The sequence below is a fragment of the Poecile atricapillus genome, chromosome 21 (assembly GCF_030490865.1).
Source record: "Poecile atricapillus isolate bPoeAtr1 chromosome 21, bPoeAtr1.hap1, whole genome shotgun sequence".
Taxonomy (NCBI): Eukaryota; Metazoa; Chordata; class Aves; order Passeriformes; family Paridae; genus Poecile; species Poecile atricapillus.
The window spans coordinates 2,325,180-2,342,673 of NC_081269.1; the positions used below are offsets into that span (position 1 = coordinate 2,325,180).

General features: G+C 53.3%; 2 protein-coding genes across 5 annotated transcripts in view; one reads left to right on the forward strand and one right to left on the reverse strand.

The window, feature by feature from the left end:
• ACACA (acetyl-CoA carboxylase alpha) overlaps positions 1 to 13,846 on the forward strand; it is a 100,711-nt gene extending 86,865 nt beyond the window's left edge. For all 4 annotated transcript variants that reach the window (XM_058854430.1, XM_058854428.1, XM_058854429.1 and 1 more), the window contains 6 exons: positions 1,144 to 1,321; positions 1,608 to 1,720; positions 7,870 to 8,024; positions 8,225 to 8,395; positions 11,349 to 11,485; positions 11,650 to 13,846. In XM_058854430.1, coding sequence (XP_058710413.1) covers positions 1,144 to 1,321; positions 1,608 to 1,720; positions 7,870 to 8,024; positions 8,225 to 8,395; positions 11,349 to 11,485; positions 11,650 to 11,776 — 881 coding nt within the window. In that variant the 3' untranslated portion in view covers positions 11,777 to 13,846. The remainder of the gene's footprint in view (positions 1 to 1,143; positions 1,322 to 1,607; positions 1,721 to 7,869; positions 8,025 to 8,224; positions 8,396 to 11,348; positions 11,486 to 11,649) is intronic.
• A 2,074-nt stretch (positions 13,847 to 15,920) lies between these two features.
• Positions 15,921 to 17,494, reverse strand: part of AATF (apoptosis antagonizing transcription factor) — a 38,789-nt gene continuing 37,215 nt past the window's right edge. The window contains exon 12 of the mRNA XM_058854432.1: positions 15,921 to 17,422. Within this exon, the coding sequence (XP_058710415.1) occupies positions 17,359 to 17,422 (64 nt within the window). The 3' untranslated portion in view covers positions 15,921 to 17,358. The remainder of the gene's footprint in view (positions 17,423 to 17,494) is intronic.

A 17,494-nucleotide genomic window follows, 5' to 3' on the forward strand; every position in this document is an offset into this window, starting at 1 on the left:
CACAGTGGAGTTGTTCTTATTAATTTTGAGCAAAGTGCCTTAAACAAATTTTAATGGAGGAAAAGCGGAGTGCTCTTCCCCATCCCTCCCCACACACATTTTTATGAAGATCTGGAAAAGCTCTGCTGCCCTTAGGTGCATTTTATTCACATGACATGAGTTGTGGGAGAGGTCCAGCGCAGTAAGTCTGAGATTGGGCAGTACAGATGTACCCAGCCTGATTTCCCAAACTGTGGGAATGCTTGTGGGCTGGGAAGTCAGGGATGGACCATCCCCAGGGCACCTGGTGTGAACTGAGGGCCTGCAGCCCTGGCATGGATGTGCTTTTGTGGAAAGTCTCCAGAGTGGATTTCCACAGAGGAGGTCCCACATCTGGACTGATGTGGGAACATCCTGCAGGCTGGAGAGGGACTTTTCCCAAGGGCCTGGAGTGATGGGACAGGGGGAATGAAATTAACCTGGAGGAGGGTAGATTCAGACAGGACATCAGGTAGAAATCCCTCCCTGTGAGGGTGCTGAGGCCCTGGCACAGGTTCCCAGAGAAGCTGTGGCTGCCCCACCCCTGGAAGTGTGTGAAGTTGGGGCACTGATGAGCTGTGACTCCAGGCTGTGTATCCTTGTCCCTGCCACGTCTGACCAGCTGTGTGTCCTTGTCTATCCATGTGGCATGTGACTGTCCTTCCCCAGCCACTCTGACCATCTCTGTGTCCTTCCCAGCCACCCTGACCATCTCTGTGTCCTTCTCCAGCTGCCCTGACCATCTCTGTGTCCTTCTCCAGCCACCCTGACCATCTCTGTGTCCTTCTCCTTCCCCAGCCACCCTGACCATCTCTGTGTCCTTCCCAGCCATGTCTGACCATCTCCCTGTCCTTCTCCAGCCACCCTGACCATCTGTGTCCTTCTCCAGCCACTCTGACCATCTCTGTGTCCTTCTCCAGCCACTCTGACCATCTCTGTGTCCTTATCCTTCCCCAGCCTCTCTGACCATCTCTGTGTCCTTATCCTTCCCCAGCCACTCTGACCATCTCTGTGTCCTTGTCCTTCTCCAGCCATGTTTGACCATCTCTGTGTCCTTGCCCAGCCACTCTGACCATCTCCCTGTCCTTCCCCAGCCACTCTGACCATCTCCCTGTCCTTGCCCAGACATGTATGACCAGGTGCTGAAGTTTGGGGCCTACATCGTGGATGGTCTGCGGGAGTACCGGCAGCCCGTGCTCATCTACATCCCGCCGCAGGGCGAGCTGCGCGGCGGCTCCTGGGTGGTGATCGACCCCACCATCAACCCCCGGCACATGGAGATGTATGCGGACAGAGAGAGCAGGTACGGAGCCCTGTGCCAGGAGTCACCAGCTGGGGCTGCCTGGGGTGCTCCCTGTGGCCTGGGACACTTTGTGTCCCTGGGGCTGGACAATCCCAGGTTTGTTTCCCAGGACAGTCCCTTGTCTGCGTTTCCAGCATGGACAAACCGGAGCTGAAAGTTCTCCTTTGTTGTGTCGCCCTCCCCATTCTCTGTCCTCACGCTCTCCAGCTAACCCTGAACCATTCAGCTTTGTGTCTGATGCCCTGAAAGTCAGGTGCAAGAGGTGCCTCTCTGTTTCCTTTTCCAGAGGAGGCATCCTGGAGCCGGAGGGGACGGTGGAGATCCGGTTCCGCAGGAAGGACCTGGTGAAGACGATGCGCAGGGTGGACCCGGTGTACATCAGCCTGGCCGAGCGCCTCGGTATGTGGGACCTGGGCCACCCCTCCCAGGGGCACTGAGCCATTTGCTCAGAGTCACTGTCATTTTTATTTACTGTTTTATATTTACTGTTGTGTGACTTGGCAGGAAAACCAGATGAGACCACTGCACGTGTGTACGTGTGAGATGATACTCGTGCGTGCTCAGCACACCCAGGCTGTGCAATATAGTGTTTTCTGAGCTGATTTCTCTTTTTTATTATATTTTATTGACTGGATCTCACAACAGACCCTCATTGCAGATGCCTGGCTCTAATTTCCAGCTCAGCAATTGCTCAGCTTGCTAAAGGTTTGTGGGCCAAACCTTTAATGGGCATCGTTTCACGTAACAAAGGGTTTGATCAAAGACATTTTGGGCTGCTGGACTGTCACTGAGTGTCTGAGGTAGTTTGCAGTAATGATATCCGTGTGCTCTTCAGTTTCAAGGGAATAAGGAATGTTGTCCATGTCTCTGTAAACAGGGGGGCTGTGCCAGGCTGGTGTTATTTCCACTCCGAGTGATCCCAGTGCCTGCTGTACACTCAACATCCCAAAATACAGAGTGTTCAGCAAAATGCACTTAATATCAGATATGTTCTCTCTCAGGGGAATAGGCTCTTTAAATAGTTCTTTACTGGCTCTTACTATAAGAGTATAATCTCACAGAGCCTCCTTTTACCTCCAAAATTGACTACATTTCAGTGGAGGGAGAAGCGTGCCATGTGGGTATGGCTTGAATTTATAAAGCCTTTTGGGATCCTTCAGGAGGAAAAATGTTCTGCAAATGACTGATAAATCCTGGCTATTGCTGCAGTTACATTTTAGTATTTGGCTTTTTTTTTTTTTTTTTTAATTTATGGCAGGGCAACAATTTATATACAAAACAACCCTCCTGATAGGCCTTGGGAAGAGAATAATACGGGGTGAAGGGTGAGGGGGTGCTCTGGGATAGTGGAAGGTGTCTCTGCCCATGGCAGGGAGTGGAATGAAATGATCTTTAAAGTCCTTTTCAACTCAAACCATTCTATTGTTCTGTGACTTAAATCCCAGTTTTCAAGTCTTATTTTCAGAAAACCTCACTTTTGGCCTCTGTCAGGCTTGACAGTGTTCCTTTAGGAGCAAGGGGACAGTGACTACCCCAAGTCATGGGGTAAAAAAGCTCTCTGGAGGTGTTCAGTGGAGTTGCCCAGGCAGGCAGGACCCCCAGCTCCCCCTCCCACGGGTGTCTGTGAGACAGGGAGAGCAGGAGTCTCCAGGGAAGGAGAAATCAGATGTGTGCTCAGGGCAGGGAATGTGCTGAGCACTCAGCTGGGCCCTGCAGATGATGACCCTGCAGGGTTCACCTTCATCCCCTCCCAGCCCTGGCTGTGCCAGCAGCAAACCAAGCCCTGCTCCAGGCAGGGGGATGGATCCATCCCCAGGAGCGGAGCCACCGCCAGTGCTGCGGACAAAGGCTGGAGTGTGGAAATCCTGGAGGCAGGGCAAGCAGAGCATCACCTTCACTCACCTCTGTGGGGGCAGCACACCTGCAGGCCACCCTTGAATCCTGTGGCACACTGGAAAAAAAACCACAAGGGGAAAGATGGGATAGAGTTTCCTGGCCACATCCCCAAAAAGCCAGCGCTGTGTGAGCAGGCAGGAGCCTGGCTGGGGCTTTTTCCCCCCCTCTTCCTCTACAAGGTAATTACTCCCAGCAAACTCCATACACTTTAATTAAAATGACTGCAACACAAGAGCAAGTCACTTACAACTGTACATAGGGAGAGCTCTAAAAGCTTCAGTCACTGATAAGCATCTCCCTGAGATGGATCGTAATTGCTCCCAGCATCGGCTGATCACTGCTGTTGTTGTGCCACTAATTCCATACCAGAGCAGGAAAGCCACAATTGCAGGACACACTGAATTGCATAATTTTTATTTTTTTTCTTTTTTTCTTTTTTTTTTCTTTTTTTTTTTTTTTTTTTGCTGGTTTTCTTTCTGGCCAATTTAAAATTTGTCAAAGTCGGTCTTCTTCTGGATCACTGCCCTTTGATATTTCGCGCACTCCATTTGCCACAAACAAGCCGCAGGGCCGCAGTTCATGCTGACTCCAGCAGAAGCAGAGAAAGCTCCATTTATCTTACACTGCCTGCTGAATTCTTACTCATTAGCTGGGGGTTCACTGCCTCTCTTTAACCCCTGAGTGGCTGTCATCCCTCCCCAGAGCTCTGAGAGCGGTGCGAGGAAGATGCTCTCCCACCAGCCCACGCCGGGCTGGGACTTGGCAGTTGGGGAGTGGGAGAGCAGGGGAGGCTGGCAGATATTGAATCATTTGACATAAATCTGTTCATTATCAATTCTCCAGCACGATTGCTGAAATGTTGATTAGCCCCGTGGTTTATTAAAGTGTCACTCAGAGTTGGGCTGTTCCAGCAAAGGGCAGGGGGAGAGGGGGTGGCCCTTATCCTGCCCCAGAGCAGGATTCCCACATTCCCACATGGAAAAGGTGTGCAGGGACAACAGGGAGCACCCAGAAATGTAGGAACGGTGCAGCCTGCAAGCCTTGTTTAAATAAATACAGAGATTCAGTTTTATTTATTTATTACAATTAGATTAAAACATGTTGGAGTGGAGTGAAAATAAGCCTCATCACACAGATTCTGTGACAGAGGTGCAGGGAAATGGGTGCAAAAATGAGGTGGAATATGAGTGAAAGGAATGGCAGAATGGCTCCAGGTACAGCAAGACTGGCTATTGCATTTCCATGTTTCTTGTAGGAAGAAGGCAGCATCCAGTCATCACCTGATGCGTGTTGTGATAGTGGGAATGTGCTCCTTGCTGATCCTGTGTGCTGGAATGTGCCTCTAATTTTATTTATTTCATTTATTTCATTTCCTGGGACAGTCAGTCTGTGCTGCTGGGGCTTGGTTCACCCCTTACTTGGCTAAAGAGCATCCAAAATTGTCTTTCAATTCCAGATAATGAGTGAACGCTCAAGTATTCATTGCTCAGCTCCACCTCAGCACAGCAGTTCCTCTCTGAAAATAAACTCTCTGGGGTGCAGGACTAAAACTGACTCCCACTCCAGTTTTTCAGGAAAATATGGGAGAAACACTGCTTTTTTGATTCCATCCCTCATGGGGTGTTGGATAAACACAGGCTGTAACTTTGTTTTGTGAGTGATGCTGGTTTCAGCAGCTGCTTCCAGGTGCTGCTGCATTTAAATTGGTGTTAATTCACAATCACAAGGCTTCAGGAGCAAGTCCTGCATTCCCTCTGCTCCTCCATGCACTTGGCACCTGGGATATCCTCCTAGGAGGACTGGGAGCAGGAATTTTTTGGAATTATGTCCCTGCCACACTTCACCTATTTGGAAATGAGACCTCAGGGGCAAAGAGTGGGAAGGGCCAGGGTGGGAATCACAGGGATTCTGTACAAGGATATTTGCAGCCTGTGCCACGAGCATGTGTGACCTTCACTGGCTGTTCATGCTGCACCTTTCTGACATAAATCCTGCTGAATATTTAGTGAAGCAATTACAGCCCGTCTCATTTAAAGAAACAAGAGACAATCCAAAAATGCCTGGCTCTCCAGGGACGTGAGTGGCTCCCTGTGACCTTCCCTCTCCCCTCTGGAGCAGCTCCCTCCCTGGGGGAGGCCTGGGCAGCCTGGACACCTTTGGCATTTTTGCTGCCTTTGCTGGATTTCATGGAATGCCAGGATGGTTGGGATTAGAAGGAACCCTAAAACTCCACCAGGGTTCCAGGCTGCTCCAAGCCCCACCCAGCCTGGCCTTGGGCACTTCCAGGGATCCAGGGGCAGCCACAGCTTCTCTGGGCACCTGTGCCAGGGCCTGCCCACCCTCACAGGAGAGAATAAAATATGTCTGGCAAGTATTTTGCTCAAGGCAGAAGAGGAGGAGTTGAGATTCAGGTGGGAGCTGTTGTTGCAGATGTGGAAATGAGGTGGGACCCCAAAGCTGCTGATTCCCAGAACATCCTTTCCAGTTGGCTAGGGCAGTTTTGCTCTTTACAAAAAGAGAAAAGGATGTAGAAGCAGGAGGTGTTGGGGTGTTCCCTGCCAGGGGTGGCTCTGGAGGTGTTTGGAACAGAACTGAGATGTTTCCCAGCCCCTTCCCACCCTGGCAGGATCTCTCTGGAGCCACAGAGATGTGGAGGCTGTGGAGGAAGCTGCCATCCAAGAGAGAGGGGACATTTTATGGCACTTCAGGAGCCTGCCCTGTGCTCCCTGCCAGGGTGGGAAGGTCTCACACACTCCTGGTGCTGCCCCACCTGCGTGCCAGGCGCTCTCCTCGTGCACTGGAGCTGTCTCAGAGCGCTGCTCCTTTTGTTTCCCTATTGATTAGCAGCCAATCCATACCTAGAGGTCTATAATGTTCCTATGATTTAAACTTTAACAGTTTCATTAACTGTCAAGTACCTCTAGAGCAAAGGAATCCCATATTTTAACTCCCCTCTCCTTGCCAGGGTAAGATTTGTGGAAGGAGACTTCTTTTCTTCTGTGTTTTTTTAAATTTTGTTTTTTATTTTTTTCCATAATAAATAAATAAATAAAGCCCAGGCTTTCTGAAAAACCCTGAGGCCTCAAGATCTGACTAGGAAAGAAAGAAAACCATTCCAAGATATTTAATTGTACAGGGGGCTTACGGGATTGATCGAGAGCTTAGCTTTTTACAATAGTCCAGTGAATAAGAAATGCTCCTGACAAACGATCGATGATGGGATAATCACTCTTTATCCCCCCTCCTCATTGTTACCTTCTTTCTTCCAGGAGAACAGGGTTCAGAAGTCAAAAATCTTTATAGACGCTGCTTTTAAATTAAGCAGAAAATAGACATTGACATATTTGTTAATCTCACCTAAATCATTACCGGGCCTGGCTGGGTGGACTCGGTGGCAGGGGCCGGAATTCACCAGCGGGGCTGCCTTAAGTGCTTGTGTTGCCATTAAAACCAGGGAGCCTGGGAGTTCAACGTGGATAAATATAGATAATTTTTTATTCTGAAGGTTATAAGGGGAGCTTCTCTTAATTAAAACCTTCTTACTCGCATCTGAAGGGTTAGGTAACATTTATATTGGTAGGCACAGAAAAAAACATTCCTTCCCTGGGAAGGATCTTTGTGTGGAGAGCCTGTGCCTTGGAAAAATACATAAATGGGGTGTGAGAGCAGGCACTGGAGTGCTCAGGCCACCAGGGAGCTCTTCCCTTTGGACCAGCAGCCTTGGATTATCGTGTCTGTGGGAATGAGCCATGGAAAGAGCTGCAGGTGCAGCAGCTGCTGCCCCCAGGATGCTGTCTCAGCTTCCAGCTCTGGTTTACAGGCTTCCCAAGAACAGATTAAGGTCTGATCTTCATGCTCAGGAGCCTGTGCTGGAATTTCCTTGCATGAATTTGTCTGATCACCCTCTGTGAGCCCATTTGGGCCCAGTGACAGAGAATTTGGATATACTTGGATTCTGCACGGGGTGAAGTTGCTCCTTCTTGGGGTTTCTGTGAAGCCTCTGCCTTAAGCTTGGGGTTCCTGTTGTGGCTTGGGGTTCCTGCTGTGATTGCAGAGCCCCTGAGCAGGCAGCAGCCCAGAGGAGAACCTGCAGTGGTGAAGGTGCTGTGCCCTGCTCTGTGTTTCAGGTGTGCTGGGACATTTTTCTCTTTTAGGAGTGAGTCCCGTAAATGTCACTTAATTGATGGCTTAGATCGTTGGCATTTAAATGGAGCAGAGTTTCCATGGTGAAAACACCCTCAGAGCTCCTGCCTGGGTCTCTGTGGCACAAAATCCAGGCTGGAACACAGAGATCCACCAGGCACTGCTGGGATCTGATGCTCTGGGGTTTGTCCTTTGGCTTTCCCAAGGCCTGGAGCTGCAGCCAGAGCTGAGCCTGGTTCTGAGCTCTGTGTGGTTTTAGGCACCCTGAAGTTCCCCAGCTCTGAGCTCTGTGTGGTTTCAGGCACCCTGAGCTGTTTGTGGTTTCAGGCACCCTGAGCTGTTTGTGGTTTCAGGCACCCTGAGCTGTTTGTGGTTTCAGGCACCCTGAGCTCTGTGTGGTTTCAGGCACCCTGAGCTGTTTGTGGTTTCAGGCACCCTGAGCTCTGTGTGGTTTCAGGCACCCTGAGCTCTGTGTGGTTTCAGGCACCCTGAGCTGTTTGTGGTTTCAGGCACCCCCGAGCTGAGCCCGGCGGACAGGAAGGAGCTGGAGGCGAAGCTGAAGGAGCGGGAGGAGTTCCTGGCCCCCATGTACCAGCAGGTGGCCATGCAGTTCGCTGACCTGCACGACACCCCGGGCAGGATGCAGGAGAAGGGGGCCATAACCGTGAGTGTCCCGGGGTGGCCTCGGGGCCAGACCCTTCCCGGTGCTGCGGAGCTCCCGGGGAGCCGGGGCTGTGCCAGGCTGGGAATCCCTCGTGGGATCTTCCCTTTGCCGGGGGACAGAAGGGCTGGGTTTCCCTTGGGGAAGGAGGCGTCTGTTTCTCCGGGTTTCCCTCACTCCTTTCCCCCTCTCGGCCCGGGCAGGACGTCCTGGACTGGAAAACCTCCCGGACCTTCTTCTACTGGCGGCTGCGGCGGCTGCTGCTGGAGGAGGTGGTGAAGAGGAAGATCCACGAGGCCAACCCCGAGCTGACGGATGGGCAGATCCAGGCCATGCTGCGCCGCTGGTTCGTGGAGGTGGAGGGCACGGTGAAGGTGAGTGCGGAGCCCCCAGCCTGGCTTTGTCCCCCCAGCCCTGTCCTGCTGTCCCCAGAGCCACCAGGGCCACCCTGAGCCCCTCCCAGGGCTGCCAGCCATTCCTTCCCTCGGGAACGGGGACATGGGGATGGACAGCACAGACCTGGGTGCTCCTGCTACAGCTGTGCTCAACCTGCAGCCTCTGAAGGAAGGGCAAGCTCTGGAGCTGCTCTTGGCTTGGTTTTGTCACCAGCCTCCAATCTCAGTGTTATTTTATTTTATTTTATTTTAATTTTTTTATTTTTATTTATTTTATTTTTTGTTTTGTTTTATTATTTTATTTTATGGTATTTTAATTTTATTCTATTTTATTTTATTCTATTTTATTCTATTTATTTTATTTTATTCTATTCTATTTTATTCTATTTTTATTGCATCTAATTTTATTTATTTTACCTTATTTATTTATTTCATTGTACTTTGTCACTGTGCTACTTCATATAATTTTATTCATTTTATTTTACTTTATGCTACTTTATTTATTTTACTTTATTTTACTTAACTTTATGTATTTTACTTTATTTTTTTAAATTCTATTTTATTTCATTGCTTTATTTTTTATTTATATTTTTTTTTCATTCCGTTTTTAAAGTCCCCAACACCCAGGGGTTCCAGGGAAGGGGGGGATGTTCTCTGGAGGGCAGCAGCCTTTCCAAGGTAGAGCCTGAGCTCTCCAAAAGCAGGCAGCTCGTTAGCTAATACATTACACCAATCAAGGAGAGTTATCTTAAGCCACAATTAATCTGCTCCCTGGCATATGTTGATAGGGAAGCATCATGCTGTTTCTTAATTAAAAGCAAACGGATTAAAAATGATTAATAAGAGTATTAAATATTCTCCTAAACTAAAAGCTTTGGGATTCTTGGGTAAATGGAGCTTTACACAGGTCTGGGGCTGCATCGCAGCTTCCTGGGCTGGCTTTTCCCCCCTTCCCTGGAACCTTCCTTTGTATGCAGGGAGCGTTGGGGCACGGGCAGGGAGCGGAACCTGGCGAGTTTCAAATCAGAAAAAGGAGAAAAACAATGAAATAAGCAAAATCTTGAAGTGACATCACCGGGCTGAGACAATCAGAGACGTCCTGTGAAAAGAAATGAAATAATCCTGGGCTTTCTGAAACGTGTCAGGGGCTGGGATGGGCTCTGAAACAAAAATTCCTCCCTGGGAGGGTGGGGAGGCCCTGGCAGAGGCTCCCAGAGGAGCTGTGGCTGCCCTGGATCCTGGGAGGCTCCAAGGCCAGGCTGGAATGGACTGGCCTGGGACAGAGGAAGGTGTCACCTCTGCACTCCTGACAGCAGGGGAGAGCAGGGGACAGCCAGGGGAGAGCAGGGGACAGCCAGGGGAGAGCAGGGGACAGCCAGGGGAGAGCCCGGGACAGCCAGGGGAGAGCCAGGGACAGCCAGGGGAGAGCAGGGGACAGCCAGGGGAGAGCAGGGGACAGCCAGGGGAGAGCAGGGGACAGCCAGGGGAGAGCCAGGGACAGCCAGGGGAGAGCCCGGGACAGCCAGGGGAGAGCAGGGGACAGTCAGGGGAGAGCCAGGGACAGCCAGGGGAGAGCCAGGGGAGAGCCAGGGACAGCCAGGGGAGAGCCAGGGACAGCCAGGGGAGAGCCAGGGGAGAGCCAGGGACAGCCAGGGGAGAGCAGGGGACAGTCAGGGGACAGCCAGGGGAGAGCAGGGGACAGTCAGGGGACAGCCAGGGGAGAGCAGGGGACAGTCAGGGGAGAGCAGGGGACAGTCAGGGGAGAGCAGGGGACATTCAGGGGTGTGGGGCTCTGCTCCCAGGGGCAGCAGGAGAGGGAGCGGCCTCAGGGCCAGGCAAGGCTCAGGCTGGATATTGGGAAAATTCCTCCATGGAAAGGGAAACTCCTCCATGGAAAGGGAAACTCCTCCATGGAAAGGGAAATTCCTCCATGGAAAGGAAATTCCTCTATGGAAAGGGAAATTCCTCCATGGAAAGGGCTGCCCAGCCCTGGCACAGCTGCCCAGGGCGGTGCTGAGTCCCCATCCCTGGCGGGATTTAAAAGCTGTGTGGATGTGGCACTTGGGGACATGGTCAGTGCTGGCCTTGGCAGTGCTGGGGGAATGTTTGGACTCTGATCCCAGATGTTTTTCCAGCGGCTCCCTGGCTCTGTGTCCAGGGCTGGGGCAGGCTCTGGCTGCAGCAGGGGGTGCCAGGGAGGTGCCACCGCCGAGTCACCGCCCCCAGCTCATTGTCATTCTGCCTTTGACTTGGTTAGTGATAACAGAGAGGGATAGTGCACCTTTAAATGAGGAGCTTTGTGTTTAATTACCCAAATAAAATGACATAAATATGAATGAGTGCTAATGGCAGTACTTGCTTTTCCGGAAACCATTAACAAAACGATTCTTAAATGATTTGTAAAGAAAATGAGAGGAGAGGAGAGAAGGCTGTTAGGGGCTCACCCACTCCTGAGTTATTACACAGCCAACTATCTAGCAAATATCAGGTGAAATGATCTTGTGAAAGGCAAAAAGGGGCTCAGGGTTCCAGGAGCTGCCCGAGGAGCTGCCTGGGTCAGGGGTCCCAGGGTTGCTGGGGACACCAGCACAGGGACAGGCTGCAGGTGATGGGGACCCACGGGTGATTTAGCCCTGGGAGAATCCCTGGAGCAGCTGCATCTCAGGTCAGCCGTGTTCCACCAGAATTTGGGGAGCTGATAACCAGGGAAACTGGGATTTATCTGGGACAGCTCCTGGGATTGCTGCAGCTCATTCTCTGCTGACCAAGCACCTCCTTGGTCCCCTTCCATCACAATTATGGCAGGATGCAAAAGAAAGAAATAATCTTTGAACTTGTGCTGCCTGTTAGGTGTGTTTGTGGGGATCCCCAGATGTGTCACCCCCAGCTGCCAGTCCAGGAGCTGTGGGGTGAATGTGGGGTTTTTTGGCAGGCCTACCTGTGGGACAGCAACAAGGACCTGGTGGAGTGGCTGGAGAAGCAGCTGACGGAGGAGGAGGGCGTTCGCTCGGTGGTGGAGGAGAACATCAAATACATCTCCAGGGATTACGTGCTCAAGCAGATCCGGAGGTGGGTGCAGGGAGGGGCCGTGGGTGGGACCAGGGACGGCTCCAGGGCTCCTGCCCCTCGCTGGCCACCCGGGGCCGTGTCCCCTCCCAGCCCCACATTCCAGCCCCCTGGAATTCCTGCTGGCAGCTCCGGAGCTGCCTCACTCCCCTGTGTCCTCTTTGCAGCCTGGTCCAGGCCAATCCCGAGGTTGCCATGGATTCCATCGTGCACATGACCCAGCACATCTCCCCCACCCAGCGAGCCGAGGTGGTGCGGATCCTCTCCACAATGGACTCGCCTTCCTCCACGTAAGAGCCTCCAGCCCAGGCTGCCCCTGCCCGGCGCCGCCAGGAGAGCCCCGCAGCTGGGAACTGCCCTTTGTCTGCTCGGCTGCCACGGGGAGCCTCAGGGAACGCTGCTGCAGTGACAGTTTTATTTTTTCAGATCAGGCTGACCAGAGGAAGCGTGTCCTTTGGCCAGGGACACGAGGCAAATGTATAAACACAAGCACCTGCGGAACTGAGTCCCCGCTGTCCTCCTGTACCTTATTTATTGACCAGAGCGGGGCTGGGTGCTCCGGTACCGCGAGGCCTTGGCGTGGCAGGGCCCTGCAGGGACATCCCTGACCTTCCAGGGACACCCCTGGCCCTGCAGGGACACCCTGCCCTCCTCTCCTCTCCTCCCCGTGCCCCGCAGCAGCAGCAGCTCTGTGCTGACAAGTGCCAATGTCTCCCTGTCCCCTCTCTGGGGACCCCCGCAGCCCCTGGCTCTGTCAGTGGTGATTTGTGTGTCACCCTCTGTCAGTGGTGATTTGATTTGTGTGTCCCATGTCTGTCTTGTCTCGTAGGTGGAGTAAAACCAGCCTTTGGCTGCTGTGGCCAGGGCTGGCCCCGTGCCCCCAGGAGGCTCCCAGGCTCCCCAGGGCTGTGAAGGCTTTTGGGGGGCAGGATTTTGGGGGCTGAACCCCCCTGGCTTTGCCTTTGTGCCCAATTCCTTTAGAACAGGCTGTGAATTGTGTGAAAGGCCCTTCTGGGAGGAGGTACAAGAGACCAAAGTGCAGCTGCTCAGCGTTTCTGCTCTCCCTTCCCGATGTTCTCAGGGAGAGCAGACGGGGCAGCCCCGCTGTGTATCCCTGCTGTAAGTGCTCATCCCTTTCCTGCAGGCAGCAGGAGCCAGATCCAGGCAGCTGAGGTGAGGGGGGAGAAAGGACAGAGCCAAATCCCCCAGTGGGCTTGGAACTGCAGAAGGAAATCTCTGAGGATCTGAGGAGAGCTTTTCTCCAGCATCCTGCCCTGCCCCAGAGCTGCCTGTGCTTGGCTGGGGAGGGGCCACTCTTACCTGGGAATGGGAAAAAATGTTGGGTTTGGTATCTCATTCCAATGGTCAGGATTAATTGGGTGTCAGGCAAGTGCAGGAAGGGTTGACAGCTGCCCAGATCCACAACTTCTTTGTACAAGTTTTTTATGTAACAAAAGCTGAGAGAAGCTGCAGTGCTGGAGGGAAGCACAGCCCACCCCTCACACACAGCTCCTGTTACAGAGCTGGGTCTGGCCACTCCCGGGCTCACCAATGATGGTCCTGGAAGAGTTTCAGATTTTACAGCCCCTCCTTTGGTACAGCAGGAAGGGCTGGATGGCAGAAGTGTGGTACATCAGAAGGGCTGTTTTTATGAGAGAATGAATCAATGATGCTGCCAGTGCCTCTCACCTCTCCTTGTTTGCTCCCGAAGTGCAATGCAGCCCTTCTGCCTGTGGTGCCAGTGACTGGAGGTGCCAGCCCGGGGTCGCTGCCCCCCTGCCCGTGGCCAGCAGAGCTCGGCCACCTGCAGGACTTGCTTTTTCTTAATAGTTAAGAACCCTAATTTGATTGAAGAGATTTTTTTTTTTCCCCCACTAGAGCCCCCTGAACAAGCCCCAAAGATGCTTTTGCTTACGCCAGGGTGGGCTGCAGCAGGACACACAGACAGAGAATGTGTCAGCCAGGCAGGACCGGGACCTGTGGGCTCCTCCCCTGCCTCCAGGGCTCCCCCGTGGTGTCACCAGAGTCCCTTTGCAGGACATGTGCAGGTGCAGTGGGTGCTGTCCCCGTGCCCACAGCCCAGTGCAGAGCAGCTCCCCCATTCCAGTGCTCCAGCACCACCCCAGGCCCTGCTTCACCTGGGGCTAAAACAGCTCCAGAAAAACCTGTGGGGTGACACCGGGGTCTGGCCCTGGCCTGGGGGCTCTGGCCCTGCTGGGGCCCTGTGGCAGCAGCTCCTGTGATGGCCCCAGGTGTGTGTGGGGGGTCACCAGGTGGGGGAAGCCCCCTGGGTACGAACGGTTCTCGCTGGTGCTGAAGTATTTCACTTACCTCAATTTCTTTTAATAAAAAGAATGAATTACAGCTCTGTTGCTGCGAGTGGAATCTGTCACCCCTGTGCTGGGGGAGCTGAGCTTTGCCTGAGGCCAGGACAGGGAGGGTTCTGTGGAACCCCTCCAGGCCAGCTCTGCCCCATCCCAGGTCCCCATTCCCCCAGGGGTCTCCTGATGGTGGCCACTCCCCATCCCCATCCTCCACGATTTATTTTGTCATCTTTAACATCACAGTGAATGGGACAAACAGGGGAAAAAACCCCAGACCTCAGTGACGGCTGCTGAGGTGGGAGAGCTGCGGGACCCTCTTCCCAGGGCAGTTTTGTGGGCAGGGATGGTTGGACTGGGTGATCTTGGAGACCTTTTCCAGCCTCACTTTGTGCCCTGGTCAGTAGGAGCCTGCAGGGAAGGGACTTTGGCTAAAGGATGTCCCTGGGAGCAGATCCACAACCACCCTTTGGAGGTCTCCACGTGAAATGTGAGATTTAAATTTACCCACATGAGCCACCACAGCTCCTGCACTTGATTCTTCATGTTTCTCAAACCAGAATCCTGACAGTTACAATTTGGGGGGTGGTGAGGGGGCAGACCCTACTGAACTCCAGCATCACGTTTAAAACTCTTTAGCCTAAAATATCTCCATATTAAAATGCCAAGAAAAGACGTACCAAAGCTGTAAGCTCTCCAAAGCCCAAGATCAAAGTGCCATCATCTTTTAATGTAAACCTTTTGTTGCATCAACAGTCTTAAGAGGGATGAGAGACATCAAAATAAAAACTGAGACAAACTGGGGCTTTGTAGCTGTTTTTTGTTTTAGTCTCTTCTCTCAATTTGGGCCATGAAATAGGTCAGCTCCATTACTGATCAGCCTTCCCACAAATATTTAAAACAAATTGAATTGCACACCCAATACCCATCACAATTACGCCAGGCACAATAACTAAATTAGCAATTCAACAAAATAATTGGAAATGCGATTCTCTCCATTCCAGAGCCTCCCCCGGGGGTTTGGCCGATCTATGGGGGGAAAACTCTGCTTTACTAATTCTGCAGCTAATTAGAGACACACTTGTAAATGAAGTTGTTTGTCTGAAAGTTGAAATTCTTCGCTGTGGCGGGGCTGGGGGGAGAGGATTAACACAACCCTCTGTCCCTCCCTCTGCACACCCCAGTCCCCAAAACACCTCCGAGTGTTTTGCCAAGGTGTAATGCCCATTTGTGGAGGTACTAATTAGCAGCTGTATCATGAATTAATAAAGAATTAATATTCAGGTGGGGGGGGAGGGAGGGAAGGTCTCACTTGCTGTTAATTGGCAGAATTAGGAAAAGTTGGTGGAAATCAGCCCTGGTTCTTTGTGTGTGTCCAGGGACACTCGGGGAGCTGTGCCCGTGCTGGACACTGGGGACACTGCTGAGGCACAGCCCCCTGTCCCTGCTGTCCCCAGGCTCTGTCAGGTGCCACCACCACGCTGCTCCTCGGGGATGCCAGGGCTGCACTTTCCCTGGGGCACCTCCACATCCAGCCACGGCCCCTTTTCCTTGGCCTTTCCAGCAAGGTCAGAGCTGCAGCGGGGCCACATCCCCCGGGCCAGGCTGTCCCCGTGTCCCCATGTCCCTGGGCCAGGCTGTCCCCGTGTCCCCAGCCCAGGCTGTCCCCATGTCCCAGGCTGTCCCCCAGCCCAGGCTGTCCCCGTGTCCCCATGTCCCTGGGCCAGGCTGTCCCCATGTCCCCTAGCCCAGGCTGTCCCCGTGTCCCCAGCCCAGGCTGTCCCCGTGTCCTCATGTCCCCATGTCCCTGGGCCAGGCTGTCCCCATGTCCCCAGCCTGGGCTGTCCCCGTGTCCCCAGCCCAGGCTGTCCCCGTGTCCCCATGTCCCTGGCCCCGGCTGTCCCCGTGTCCCTGGGCCAGGCTGTCCCCGTGTCCCCCAGCCCAGGCTGTCCCCGTGTCCTCATGTCCCTGGGCCAGGCTGTCCCCATGTCCCCCAGCCCATGTCCTAGCCCATGTCCCCAGCCCAGGCTGTCCCCGTGTCCCCAGGCCAGGCTGTCCCCATGTCCCCAGCCCAGGCTGTCCCCATGTCCCCCAGCCCAGGCTGTCCCCGTGTCCCTGGCCCCAGCTGTCCCCATGTCCCCAGCCCAGGCTGTCCCCGTGTCCCCAGCCCAGGCTGTCCCCATGTCCCCAGCCCAGGTGCTGGCAGGGATGGGGATGGAGAACCGGCTGCTTCCACACTGATAAGTGAATTCCAAAGCCGTGCTTAGCGCGGCTCGGGCTCTTATCTCCTCCAACAATGCTGGCGAGAAGTTATCGCATTTAAAGTGGTTGGAATTACCCTTTTAACATTACAGCCAGAAACAGAACAGCAAAAAGCACCGAGAGCCCCGGAGCTGTGGCTGCAGAGGACACGGGAGAGGCAGGGGAGGCTGGCACAGCTGGGGCAGGGACCGCAGCTCTGGGATGGGCTCTGGGGGACACTGACATCCCCCCCACGGTCACCAGTGGCTCCTGAAATCCTGAAATCCTGCTGCTTTTCTGCCTGGCCAGAGCTGGGGAGGGAGGAGAGGGAAGGGAAATCGATGCCTTTTCCTGGGAGCTGCAGCTCCTCTTGGAGGGAGCAGAGATTTATTCACCCCTGAAAGCTCTGCTCCACCCAAAGTCAATCCTCACCTGGCATCTGGCCTTCTGAAGGAACCCTGATGTGTTCCCATAGGGCAGGAGGGATCCTGGGGCCATTCCTGCACGGATCACACTGGGACAAGCAGCTCACAAACCTCTTTAATTACCCAAATTGGAGCCCAAAGCCCAGCCAGGGACGGGGTAACTCTGGCACAAGGCGTGGCAATCAGTGACACCAGAGAAATCCCAGGTCTGATGGATCAGGGCAGCTCCCAAATTCCCTTCATGGGGATTTACTGCAAAGCCCCCACACCCCTCACCTGTCCCAGGCTGGGACCCTGCCCGTGCTGGAGAGGTCCCTGGGAGCTTCCCCAGCAGCATCATCCTGGCACATCCCGTGTCAGGAGCAGCAAACGTCCCTGTGTGTGCTCAGCAACCAGAATGGGAACTGGGAGCCCTGGTGCCTGCACAGGAGCACCTTTCCTCTGTTTTAAGGCCATGTTAATTATGGAAATGACATTTAAATCCTCTTGACTGGTGAAAAATGAATTCACACACTCCCAATATGCAGCCAAGCACCAGAACAGGGCACTGAACCCCCCCAGCCCCCAAATCTCCAAGGTTTTAACACAACCAGGGGGGGATGGATCGTGTCCCTCCCCCACACTGTGCCCAGGATGCAAAATCAAGGTCAGGAATTGAAAGGGAATAGTTAAAAATGGATTGTCTTCGGGAGGAAGCACTCCAGGCTGGTCAGGGGGTGTTCAGCCAGGCTCACTCTTTTCTCTGACTTCACAGGGTTTGATGCTCCTTCAGGGAGGATTTTAGGGACAAAGCAGAGGCTGGAGAGAGCTGGCTCTGCTCCTGGGCAGCCTGAGGGAGCAGCTGAGGGCAGAACCAGCTGGGAGAACACCAGGAGCTCAACCCCAGGTCCTAATTCTGCTCCAGCTCTTCTCCGTTCCTGACTTTTCCAAACAGCGACCGATAAAGCTCCGTCCTGGGAAAAAAAAGGTGGAGAGGGAAAAGTTACTTTTCAAGGTCAGAATGGAAGCAAAAGGCTGCCACAAAA